We start from the raw sequence: 14,051 nt of genomic DNA, 5'->3' as shown, positions 1-14,051 counted from the left end.
TTACACACACACATCCACCCATCTCGATATATTATGCATGTTGCTAAGTGAGAGCTGGTTACCCTCTTGAAAACATTTCAACAAGCACTTCACAAGCTTAATTTTAATTCTTTGATTTGATCACCAAAAGCTCAATTGTGTGTTCCTCATACTTCTCTTGGAAAGTGAACAATGCTGTCATTTTGATTTTATGTCTCCCTGGGCCTAAGCTTAACTCCCACTGAAATTCAGAGGGAGCAGGTTTGGGCCCCATATTGGTACAGTATTGGCCTGATTAAGATAACCGTTTATCTGATCAGTTCCATCTGTTTCATATACGATGACTTCTCTCTCCACAGGGTGAATACTCTGCCCAGGAACTGGAGTAGTTTGGTCACTGATTGCATAATTTATTTTTTTATCGGTTTACCAGCTAGCCCATCATGCACATTGTCTGCACTGGCCTACTGAGCAGGAGCCCATGAATAAGGGTCAACAACTCCACTTTCCCATCTGCCCCATATATTAATTGTATATGTGCTGAAAATGTATGTTAATTGCAACATATGACACTTTTCAGAGCCTCTCAGGTGCCAAAAGAACCTTAGTAACAGAATATACCTAGATGCAACTTTACCAAATAAATTGTCTATTTTCTTCTCCTTAGCAATCACATTTTTTTATGGCAGGTTAATCTAAGACAAATCTTTTGCATGTAGCTATACTACAAATCAGCAAATAGCTATACTACAAATAAAGCAAGGGATTTAAAAAAGCATACTCTAATATACAGTACTATTATACCCGTGTAAGCTAAAGTAATAATAATGAACCAAAACTTACTTTCCCAAGGCAAAGCATTCCAGTTTCACAGTTGTTCCTTTTGCAGATGGAACAGTTTCTGGGACCTGCACTTCTATTTTTGGCTCATATTCACCCATCACTCCTGTGAACACATCATAGATGCTAAAGTGTGGCTGAATTTTTGTAATACATTCTCAAGTGTTCCTGCATTATCACAGAGCTGTTCTATACATCATTACTGGCCCAATTAATCTGTTCATTTAAAACAGGGCATGTCTCTAACAGCCAAGTACTGTGGGCTCTCTTCCCATTTACTGCCAGAGGAAAATCTGCATCACAGCTCCCCTCCATCTGTTTAAGATTAAATTTCTTCATGGTTCCATTACTTTTTTGCTTTTGAATATTTAGTTCTTTTGCAGATATCTTGTAAAATAAGGAAAGAGATAATAAAGTAGGATCACCACCTTTTGAATAATGTAATGTGGAACAAATAGCCTCTAGAAAAAGTTTTAAAAGCACTGGGGGCTAATCAGGGCTCCTATTAAGGATTTAGATGCTCAGAGATCGTATACTGTACTAGTACTTTCTTGATCTTTAACTGCCTTATTAAATAATGTATCATGGCAGGATTTTTATGAAATTGTGTTTAAAAATTTGTGCACATAAAAAAGCCATTAAATTTATGATAAATTGCCACATTTCTACTGACTGCAGAGTCTTAAAACTGGTACATATAATTTCACTGATAGTGATTATAAACTAATTGATGATCGTAGTTTAAATCTTAATTGTTTCTCTCTGGGGGCTCACCATGCAGGACTGGTGTTCAAGAATGGGGGCAGTCCTGCAGTTTTGGGGATAGGGAACAGCACTCCTGATGAAGAAAAATGATTGCTACCAATACACACTGATTCAGAATTTGGGCAGCATAGGTTCCCACAGAGTTAATTCTGATGAGTAAAACAAATGTATTGAAGTAGTTCTGGTGGTCTTTTTTTCTTATCTGCTGTATTGCCATGTGTGTCACTGTTTTATAAAAAGTACTGCATGGTGCAAATTTAATGAGAGCAAGAAGAAGCTAGAGAGGCTATTTGCTTTGTGTTTTCACAGTGGGATTGTTTTATATCAAAAATGCCCAGGATAAGTGTGTGTGTGTGGGCTAAGACATACATCAAATCCACTTTTACTTGACCTATATATTATCTGTTCTGATACAAGAACAGGTTACATTACCTTCCTTCAATCCATTTGCTTCAAATGAGCATTGTCTGTACATTATATAAAAAGCAGCTGCCACATAAAATCAGTCATCTGAACAAAGTATGTTTGTTAACAATACGAATACACAATACTTACTACCAAAACAACACGACACATAAAAGTATCAGGGAACTCACAAGTGAATGTCACTATCCTAGGCATTTCAATCTGAATTATTAGGCCCAATACTTTTCAGCCTTTGGAGATTATAATATGGATGGGTCTGATAGTGCTGTCCATTATTAAGGCTGCCTGACAGTTTCCAATATAAGACACTGTTTTCAGTTGCTTAAAACTTGCCCAAACTTCAACTGTTTGGACTAAAATTTTCTATTCTGGGTGTCTGCCTCAGGATGATTTTTATGTGTTTGTTGACAATATCCACCAAAATGGATTGTTTGTTTCCAAAAACAAGGCTAGAGAAAAATACATAGTTTTTTATGTTAAAAAATTCTGATGACCTTTTGTTTGAACAGCTCTAGTGTCACCATGCTTTGGAGTAAAAACTTGAAATTTGCATCAGGGATGTGCTGTTTGCAATCCCCATGAAAATCTGCCCAGATTTGGCCAACTTGAAAACCTTTGAAAAATCAGAATTCACACATGCTCCATTGAAGACTTAGATTTTAGCCGCTAAAACCTCTGAAGAGTCTATCTGCATTGAGCATGTTCAAGCCTTTCACAGCTCCTAGTGCTTTCCAGACTGTGCATGAGCTCTACCCACACAGTGTTCGAGCACACTCCATCCAGCCCACAGCCACAGGGACGAAGTTGGACTTTTCCTGTAATTGCAACTCTCAGCAGCTCTGGCCTGTGGCGGGGTTGAGGACTGGAACGGAGAGCAGGGAGGTGGTCTGTCCTGTGCTAATGTAACCCACGTGCCTAATAGGAGATATGCCTTTAAGAGATCTATCGGGGTGGTGGTGGTGGAGGAAAGGAATGAGTTGTGTCTGGGTCATTGTTGCTAAGCAGATGCACAATTAGCTCTCCACATCCAGAAGTTCCTGGAATTGGGTGTGGTAGTTTTGGGCATGCTCAAGAAGTTCCCTGTTGCTGGAGTCAGACTCCAGGAGGGCAGGCAATTAAGACAGCTGCTGTGCAAAAGGCCACATGAGCACGGTGTGGGCGGTGAGAAGTTGAGCCACAGGCGCAGAAAGCAGGCTGAAGCATTTTGCAGAATGTCAGTGCTATTGTTAACCTTCCAACAGGGAAGCCCTGGCAGTGTTCATTATAAAAAGAGGAAATTGGGAGGGAAAACTAATTTCTTTTGTTTTAATTGCATACTTTGAATGTTTAATTTTAGTCAAACTCTTTTAGTTACCGTATCTACTCATTCATTCGCCCGTTCGTTTATAAGCCCACCCCCCAAAATCGACAGGTAAAAATAGCAAAAACTGTATGACCCTTCCATAATCCGACCCTATATTTCAGGGGCTGGAAAACTTTGGCTCCCGGCCCGTCAGGGTAAGCCGCTGGCGGGTTGAGACGTTTTGTTTACTTGGCGCGTCTGCAGGCATGGAGCCCCTCAGCTCACTGTGGCTGCGGTTCACCATTCCCAGCCAATGGGAGCTGCGGGAAGTGGCGAACCGCGGCCACAGGGAGCGGAGGGGCTCCATACCTGCAGACGCTCCAGGTAAACAAAACAACAATGTATTAGATATTCAATTCAATGATTCCATAGAGTTTTAAATCATCACATTTTGGTGTAGACCCATTTATAAGCTGACCCCCGGCTCTTTGATGCGTCACTTTTTTACCAAAAATATTCGGCTTATGAACAAGTATATACGGTAAATTGTCTCAACTAGTATGATTCACCAACTTTTCTTTTATATAAATGTGATAATGGGGAAAGAGTCATTTATTTTGCTATTCTCAGTTTTGCATTTTTCTTGTAACAGGTTTTTTAAAAATTTATATACTTAACTGAGTGGTTGGTTAATTGGTTAGCTGACTAACTAACTGAGTGATTTCAGCAGAGGAGGAGGAAGAGTCTGCAAGGATTCCAATGGAAGGTTTCTACAAGCAAGTAGAGCAGTGTTTCTCAAACTGGGGTCTCCGCTTGTGTAGGGAAAGCCCCTGGCGGGCCGGGCCGGTTTGTTTACCTGCCCCGTCCGCAGGTCCGGCCGATCGCAGCTCCCACTGGCTGCGGTTCACCGCTGCAGGACAATGGGAGCTGCTGGAAGCGGCGGACAGTAAGTCCCTCGGCCCGCGCCGCTTCCAGCAGCTCCCATTGGGAGCCGGTGATAGAAATGAGCAGTACTGGGAGCCAGTTGGCTTGGGGAGAAACACTGAGATTGGACTAGGAGCTGGAGGGAGAAAGGGAGGCTGGGAATGGCTGGACAAGGTGACTGGGACTAAGATCCAGAGTAGGGGGGAATGCACTGCTACCTGGAGTCTCTACTGTAATGTGTCCTGTGTAGCCCCACCCCAGACACACTCTCCCAGCCTCAGCTCCTGACACACACCCTACACCAGTCTTACGGCTGTCCTCCATAATGCCTGTGCCGGGGGAATCCTCCCTAGGCAGAACTGGGATTTTTAAGGCCCCCTTTATGCTATAAAGCATAAAGGAGCCAAAGTGGTGGAAAGGATCTCAACCTCAGGTCTTCTACAGGTGGAGAGCATCCCTAGTCTAGCCTATATTTTTTTTGGGGGGGGGGAAAGGAGGGGAGGCTTCCTATTCTACCTCACCTTAGACAGGAATTCTGCAACATGGTTCCATGTTTAATAATATGTACTCTACAGTAGCTAGATTAATAACAGTTTAGTATATTTTAAGTTAAGTGGGAGAGGTACATTGTGAAATTTTCCCATTCTAATTGAAATTAGATGTAACTGGGACATTAATTGTTGATGAATTGGCCTCTTAGTCTGCTAATTTAATGATACAGCGGTCTAATGAGAATAATATGTCATATATTAAGATGTACCGGACATGTCGGCATAAATCCAAAAGACAAGCAAGACATATTTGCCAGTTTAAATACAATGTGGCTATTCTGTGGTTTCCAATTCATTCATTTGTGCTCTTTATATTTCTGAAATGTGCTGTGTTTTTTCATTTGATGCATCTTAACATGTTAAGTCCAGATTTTATTGCATCACTAACTGTTGTATTAGAAACTAAGTTGGAAATGATTTTAGATGTTGCCCACAATGTTAGTGACAAGCTTAGTTTCAAAATACAAATGTAGCACATCTTAAATATACTAATTTTTGAGCCTGGGGAAATCTGACCATATTTTGCTAAATGGACATTAGAGCACCTTTCCTGTTTAATGCAATGTTTTCCCGGGCTCCTTAGCAGTTCAATTAAAATTTCAAGTCCATAATAAACTCTAGAGTAAACTTCAAAGGAGTTGGAGTATGTTTGTGTGAAATACTTCAGGAAGGCAATTGGACCCTGTAAATATGATAGTGTGAGTGTGCAGAGGAACGATTTGCTAAGGTAAAGCCCTTGGCGATACGCTTCACAGTGAATACCACTAGTAAGCATCATCACATTATGCTCCATTTCAAGAACAGCAGCATATACAGGGCCCAATCTTACTTCCGCTAAAGTCAGCGGAAGCAGAGCATAGTATGATTTGTGTAAAGTATTGTTACTGAAGATCTTAAATAACATACAGGCTATGTGTATTTCTCATATGGAGCAGATGCTAATGGAAGACTTGACAGCTTTTAGCTTTCATCTTTTTCTTTCATGCACTGGATAACCTGTACTGGATTTAAGGGCCAAATTCTGCTATCCATTATTCCACTGACTTCCTAAAGCCTCATTTAAACACTGCAAGCAATCATGAAAATATGATTTATGTTTCTACTCAAAAACTTAATGTGATACAGATCGATTTGCGGTATAAAATTAGAAACCTTTACTTCTTTTCCCCTTCTTGTACCACTCCTCTGACTACTAAAAATAGAATTCATTCTACTGGGAACTGTTATCTAAGCTAATAGCTGCAAAGTATTTCTGTGATCATTTGGGGGCTGTATAAAATGAGCAAAACTGCAGCATATCCACTAAAATCTGTTTTCTTCCCTGTCCTTGGTCAAGTGTCTCCAAGTTTGTATTTTATTTTACAACCATTCCGTGCTATTGTGGCATCTTCCTGTGACAAAGTATCTTTCACAACTACAGCTTTAAAAAATACTGATTTCTATGACATAGAACTGCAGACTGAGTCTGTGTATTCTTCAGATCCTCAGTGGATCTTTCAAAAGTTGAGACTATTTATTTATCTTTACTCTGAATAAAAATTCAGTCCATTTCTTAATATTTGCGCAATGATTGCTTCACAAAAAAAAAAAAAATCAAACCAGATATCTTACCATCATTCCTCAGTATCAAAGGAGTTGGGGGGCCCAGCACTTTATTATTTGTTACAGTGTTTGTCACCACGCATGTATAGTTGCCCACATCCGATGTTTCCACCTTTGCTATGTACAAATTCCCAGTCTCTTGAGAAACAAAGCGACGATTATCCTGGTGCACAAATGATGGGTATTCATTGAAGATCCATGCATAAGTCAGTTCTAAAAGTAAAAGGTATTATTAGTATTATTAACATAATGCTTTTTAAAATTTAAAATATGGTTCCATCCCAGGGCAGAACTGAAACTCTGAAAATGAATTTCTCCTTGTCTCTTATACTTACAGTATGGGGACACTAACTCATAATGAAACGAAAAATTCTTGTTTGTACAATTATGGATATAATCTTCCATATGTGTACGGGTGCCATGCTGTCTTTCTGAGTCTTCAGACAGACAGCTTCTAGCTCCAATGCCTCTGTGGCCCCTCAACTTTTCCAAACCAGAACAAAATGAAATTAACGAGAATTTCACTAATGATATTCTGAAACTGTCAAGAATCATGCCAATTTCACATGGCTTAGAAAAGTGATGAGCTGTAGCACAGGCAGGCACTGGAGCTATTTATGGCAAAGATGACTCAAGAAGCAGCCTTGCATAAACTAGGAGGGCTCTGTAAAGAAGCAGAAATGCAGATAGAGAGTAACTTATAAAATAGACGGTTCTCAGTACCTTGCTTCTTCTTCTGGACTATTCGTTAATTTTGGTAAAAATAGTAAGAAAACCTGTCACATTTGGGTATAGATAATGTTGGTCTTGTTTAGTGGACTTTTACATCCATTACAATGCTGATTTTTGTGGGAATTCTTTGATTTATACCCAAAGGTTCAGTTTTTTAAACAATTTCACCAAAAATGTCAGCTTGGTATAAAGCCATCTGATTTTTTTTTTTTTTTTTACAAATTATTAACTATGATATCCTGTACCTACAATAAAACATGTATGTAGTCTTAAAAATTTACATGTTAACACATTTAAAAAGAAACTGGTTAAAACTGAATATATTTTCCTCCTATACTGACCTATGTCCACGCTTCTATTTTTCTCTTGCAAGTGTTGAAAACTTTAGACACAAAGTATAACAGGGAATAATGCAGCTGCTGCCATAACATTTGGTCACAATCTTGCAAAGTTACCGTGCTGGCTGACTTTTATGCTCATGTAGCATTCCCAAGTCAAGGCCCCACAAATGTCTTTCTGCACTGATCATTTAGCAGGATCAGGCCTTCCACCATTATGCAAATGAAATGAACCATTGTCTTTGGCAGGGAAACTTACTTTGTAGTTCACCTTTCAGAACTGTTGAGGACCAGTGGACAGTGGACCAGCTTTCTCAAGCAAATTCTACATCTTCGCTTCCAAAACTGCACATCAAAATTGTGGGTGACTACGTTTGGATGTGCACATAACTCATTTGGATCCACATCCATTTATTTGAATTTATCAGCCACCGTATCGCAGAGAATTCAGACTTAATGGTTTGACAGGTCAGGAAGCTTTATCACACAGAAACAAAGTGTGGAACAATTGTTATGCCTTTGTCACCAAGAACCTGTAACAGGGTGTGCTGACACAGGAGCTAACTCAGCACTCTGTCACTCAAATCCCCATCTGTTTATACTAACTGAGTTCTGATTGAAAGCCAGGCAGTTGACGGAAGAGGATAATTAACTGAATGGGGATACAGCTGAGTGGCTAAGTGGGTAGAAGCAGCCCCAACAACTGGGCCCATATAAGCAGACAGGAAGGAAGGGAAGTAGGGAGAGTTGGGAGCCTGAAGGAAGGCAGAAGTAGACAGGACTGACTGTTGCTAGTAGTACTGTTCCCTTTGCTAGAAGCAAGTGGGGAAGCTGGCTATGAACTGTAAATATATGTGAACAACACTATATGCTGTGGCCTGCTGGAAGAATACAATAAATAAAGGTGGTGGTGAAGGAGACCTGGAGAAGTTGTGGTCTGTGGCCTGAAAGGACTCACAGGGGACCACCCCATGACAATCTCATTTTTCCTGAGTCATGAAGAATACTCTTAACTTTATTTCTTCTTTCCTTTCAAGATAAATTATGGTGGGATCTGCCTTACTCTGTTCTTGTGAACTGTATGGTTTTATACTTTGGAATTTTTTAATACACTAAATTAAGTAGCTATAATCTTCAATGTGACTATTTAGATAATACTTTAATTTATAACATGCCTTTGGAAGTTATTTGCAAAAGGAAAAAAACAGTGAGAGACATACTGCATACTCTGATTGCAGAGTTTATAAGTTAGGTTAATGTAATATAACCCCATTATATTTGTCTAAGACTAATACCCAAACACAGAAAATGTTTGAGAAATTACAGTAAGGAAAGATCACTGTTGCTTTGTAAAGGGAACATTAATTATAGTAAACAGCATATTCCTAGTTTAACACTCTAATGAGCCATAATTGTAATTGACCTCAAGTACTGTTATGTACTTTAGGAAATACAGTCTGTCCTAATGTTCCAGTGTTTACACACATAGGAGGGGGTATGCAGATTGTTGTGTTTTTCATTTTATTTATTTATTTATTTATTTAATGACAGGATTATAAAATGTCTGCTTCAACTTCTTGGAAGATATAATTATGTTTATGTGGGAATATCTAATCATTGTATTTACACATGTGCATCTAATTATAAGTAACCCCATGCTGATGTCAAGAGGATACTTTGAGTAAACAAGGTAGCACTTCTCAGCAGGCTTATTATTTTCTGCAAGTATTTAGATTTTTTTTAAATTTACTCTTGGTGAACAATTAACTTATTTCCCCCAGAAACATCCAACAATAGACAAACATTTCTGCTTTAGAATGCAAAGAGCAGCTTTTAGCTCTGAGTGAATCTCCACAGAGCTTGGTCCCCCCCAGCAAAATAAGGAAAAGCCTAAGACAAAAATGTTATGTAGTAACTACAGCACAGTCAATTAATAACGTACTCCACAATTTGTTTGACTCTAATTCAGTGTCAGTTTAGAAACCCTGGGCAAGTAGATTGCAAGGGTGAAGAAGGCTGTGTGGCTGTTATATGCAATGGGGAAGACTGATTTAAAAACCAACTAGTGATTTTGAGTACTTCAATTATTGGGAGACCATCTTGAGGCAATTTAAAGTGGACAAATTTTCAGAGAATGGATGCTCAGAACTTTCTGAAAATCAGGTTCCTTTAACTTGTCTCAAGTTGGGTTTCCCTTCCCCACCCTCAAAAAACAAAAAGAGGAACCCCAAATCACTAGCCACTTTTGAAAATCTCAGCCCTAATAAAGATCTAATGATTTAGTATCTCTGCCTTATTCTGATTCTAATACAGTTACACTGCACAGCACTACAGCTATATGACTAATAAGTGCTGTAGCTATAAGGCATGAGACAGCATTACCACATCAGCTGTGCTGTGTAGTATTTAAAATAACTGGGTGATACTATTAAGAGTTCTAATTTTTTTTGTTCTAAAATAACTGGGGACTTTTTATTATTGTAGAATTACAGTGAGTTTGAATCAAGTGATATAATAAAAAGGATGGGAAATAAAGCAGACTGGAGAAGCCTTAAGTACATTTCCTTGTGTAGCAATACATAAGCACATACTGTACCATACTCAATTTGATTTCCTTAGAGATCCCAGTGCAATATTTATGTCTTTTCAAACTTGACAGATTTCTTTTGATAAGGTTTCACATACTAATTGCTCTGGAAGTGACAGACAGTTCCTGTCCCATAGGCAATTTGTAACATCTGAGTAAACAGACACTTAAAATACAGAACGAGATAGCATTTGGTGATTCTGGTGGGTGATTGAAACACTTAAGTGGGTTATAACAAGGTGCCTTACAATGTAAAGGTTGTACACAGACTATATCAGGTATACTTTGAGGACTTAACATGATGTTCTGTTTTCTAACTTGGGTTCTTATGTAATTTTGGCTAACAGACAATGTTTTACTACACTGCATAAAATGTTTTATTTGCCTTTTTAAAATACATCAAACTAAGTCTCTTACATGTGGTGCACTATTTTACACATTTTGACCCAGATTTGCAACTGGTGAAAAACTGTGAAGCTTGATTGGTTTTCAGTTGACTGCTACCAGCCGAGGAGCTGGCCCTTTATACATAACGTACCTTTTTCCCCCTAGGGAGATGCACTTTCCACGTGGGGAGGTGCTTTGACTGCATGCATTTCCAAAAGAGATAAAGGTGTGTCAAAAAAATCTAAAAGACTGCTGGCAAATTCACACTTTGGCAGGGTTTTCAAGACTGGACAGAGGAAAACGGCTATTTCTGAACTTTTAACGCATGATCACAGGCTTCCACAACTTTTTAAAATTCACTGGATTCAGGACGTTAAAGAAGAAACTTTTTTTACTATACTGTCCATGTTAAGAACTTTTCCTTATATATACACACATGTAGTGTATACCACTGCGGTTAGTGCTTCTGTACGTACTTGGGATGCTCAGTGCCATAGCAGTAAGCTTATCGCACACCAAGCGAAGGAAAGCAGATTTCCTTTTGTCCAAGAATGAACCTCTTTGTGCACAAGGTCAGAAGATACTAGGATCTGCTCTAAGGCTCTGGAGCAATGAAGCTAAGATAATACAGATATGGAACAGCATGTTAAAACTCTATAATATCCCTCAGAATTCAAGGGAGCCCTTGGTAAATTCAAGCACAGGTAAAGACTGGTGAAGCGAAAGGTGGGGGACACATTAGGTTGTTGAGAGAAGCTTGGTCTCACTCTGGCTAAAATAAATGGTGGAAGAGAAGTGCTGAGACATATAGTCACAGAAATGGAAGTCATATAAACATATGACAGGGAAATGTACCACACAGTAGTACCTAAGAATGTACTTTATTTAGTTAGCCATCAAAATTCACCAACAACGGGAAATACCATAAGCTTTTAGGGAAAGCTTGGGCACACAGCGATAACAGAGAACATGTTAACATTATTAGTATTAATATATTTAATTTTATGTTACGGATTAGTGATCAGCACTGGAATGTGATAGACTGCATGCTACAGGTGGAATATACATTTCAAACACATCCATCTAAGGCAGTGGTTCTCAAACTTTTGAACTGGTGATCCTTTTCACATAGCTAGCCTCTGAGTGCGACCCCCCTTATAGATTAAAAACACTTTTAAAATATATTTAACACCATTATAAATGCTGGAAGCAAAGCGCGATTTGGGGTGGAGGCTGACAGCTCGCGGTCCCCCATGTAATAACCTTTTGACCCCTTGAGGGGTCCCGACCCCCAGTTTGACAACCCCTGATCTAAGGGACATCAATCTTTATTCTAGTTCACAGCCCTGTGAACATTCTTGGCTTCTACTCAGGTGCAATATTAAAAGATAGGAACCCTTTATTTAAATTCTTTCATCATCTTCATAGATTTTCCCCCACTACATGCCTGAGCGTGACAATTTCGCTCCACAACAGCTTGAACTATGTCTGCATTTCAGAATCGAGTATATTGGTCACAAATCCATATTATATACTATAAGAAACAAACAAAAAGAACCCATTACCAAATCTCAGCCAGGAGTTAAAAACAAAAAGTTTTAGGCTCTTGAGTTCATTCCTAGATGACTAAATAAATGGCCTGATTTTCCGAAGTTTAGAACATCCAATAACTCCCATCGACTTCACTTAACACTTTTGTAAACTGACCACTTATTTAAGCTACTTAAATAAAGATTTTGGAACCTAATTGAAGACACTCATTTTTAAATATCTTGTCCCAGATACTGTCTCTTCTGGCCTGTTATAGGCCTGCAGTCAAAGCTCCTCTTTTTGCTGAAACCCCTCTCACACAAGTTGCCACTAGAGAATCTACAGCCACAAGCAGACGAAGGCAATCACTCTGCACCAGAAACAGTATCACTAGACATGGCCTGACTGTGGAATGACGGGAGATGGAGGTGTAGAGATGTAGAAAGATGTATAAAGCATCATACAGACACAGAGAAAAATGGCATCTTTTAGCCCAGCAATAGGCAATGGAGGAGGACAGAAGGAATCAGTAGCCTCATCACTCTGTCTGCCCCTTGTGTCTTCTTTCTGCTAGCAGCATCCACTTGCTCTCTCATACTGAGATATCTGTGCCTTCTATTTGATTTATCATCTGTGTCATTACTTCCTGTCTGGCTACTCTAGAGTACCTTACATTCAGATGCACGCTTAGTTTCCTACTAGTATCATCTCATTCAACTCACAGAGGTTTTATAATATAAGTAGAAAGTGCTGTTTCTTTAGGAACATTTGTATCTGAGAGAACAGTTTTACTGCAGGTGTGCTCAGTCTTCATTCTCTGACAGCTAAATCTGATGAAAAAGAGATTATCCCATTCTGGCTCTTTTATAGAGCTTGCACGTTACTGTGAACACCTGATGCTTTTTCCAAGGTGTAAGCGGAAGAACTGTAGTGCTCTTCGAGCTGGCAAAGGTTCTCTTGGTCACTGGCCTGGTTCTCAGTGACTCTTGTTATATCTCTCTAAGAACTGAGATTGGCCAATTTCCTCTTTAAATGTAATCCTTGAATTATAACCATATGACTTGTGAATATGTAATTTGACATTCCTCATACTCTCTTAAATGTCTTGCATCTTGTTGCACGCTAGATTGACTAAATAACCGTAAATCCATGACTCCAGATTTCAGAAGCCAGCTGCGCTGGATTACCTGAAAATATATGCATTGTAGCCAAGACTAGTTACTTTCCTAGGACATTCATAATACCTTGGACAACAAAAACCTTCTGTACATGCAAATAATAAATAAATAATAATGGCTTGCTCTTATAGAGTGCTCTTTGTCAGTAGATCTCAAGATGCTTTACAAAGATGGTCATTATTATTTATCCCATTTTGCAGAGGGGGAAACTGAGGCATAAGGACCTGACTTGCCCAAGGTCACCTGCAAAGCAGTGGCAGAGCCAGGAACTGAACCAAGGTCTTCTGAGTCCCAGTCCAGTGCCTCTATATGTGTATATATATCCTCTATTTGATATTCTTGTTATCTATAGGTGCAAGGTGCCTGGGATGCCAGTGGACAAATGGTCCTGTCATTAAAACAATGAAGAGTCCGGTGGCACCTTAAATAAATCTGTTAGTCTTTCAGTTTCCACTGCACTGCTTGTTGTTTTTGTGGATACAGACTAACACGGCTACCCCTCTGATACTTGGGTCCTGTCATTGTGCACGAGAGCTTAGGGATGGAGTCACCCAATTATTTTCTGAATTTGGTTCAAGGAAGTGCTACTAGGGAAGCAACCATGGACTCTCTTTACTCTGACAAGAACTATTCCCATGAATATCATAATGCACTTCTCCATAGTATTCAGTTCTCCTGAAAGGCAGGCACATAATCAAGCATGATCTACCTGAGGAATACCTCAGACTCCACACTCCTCTCAAGAAATTCAAACCTCTGCCCAAACTGAGAATTACTTTCAGTCATACTAGAAATATGATTTTACCACATTCTATAGCAAATCCCTACTTATGAATCAGGCAGAGAGAAGAGCTGAATCACCAGGCTATAGAGTTGTTCTTACTTTCTCTCTCTGGCCTAACGAATATATAAGTATGAATACAAAGTAGA

General features: G+C 39.3%; 1 protein-coding gene across 24 annotated transcripts in view; it reads right to left on the bottom strand.

The window, feature by feature from the left end:
* CNTN4 (contactin 4) overlaps nucleotides 1–14,051 on the bottom strand; it is a 657,650-nt gene that overhangs the window by 127,865 nt on the left and 515,734 nt on the right. For all 24 annotated transcript variants that reach the window (XM_065550819.1, XM_065550814.1, XM_042849912.2 and 21 more), the window contains 2 exons: nucleotides 6,379–6,582; nucleotides 823–925 (listed from right to left, as the gene is read on the bottom strand). In XM_065550819.1, the coding sequence (XP_065406891.1) occupies nucleotides 823–925; nucleotides 6,379–6,582 (307 nt within the window). The remainder of the gene's footprint in view (nucleotides 1–822; nucleotides 926–6,378; nucleotides 6,583–14,051) is intronic.

This window comes from Chrysemys picta, chromosome 7 (genome assembly GCF_011386835.1).
Source record: "Chrysemys picta bellii isolate R12L10 chromosome 7, ASM1138683v2, whole genome shotgun sequence".
NCBI lineage: Eukaryota > Metazoa > Chordata > Testudines > Emydidae > Chrysemys > Chrysemys picta.
The sequence above is the reverse complement of the archived record's forward strand: the minus strand, read 5'-3'. Positions and strand labels throughout refer to the sequence as shown.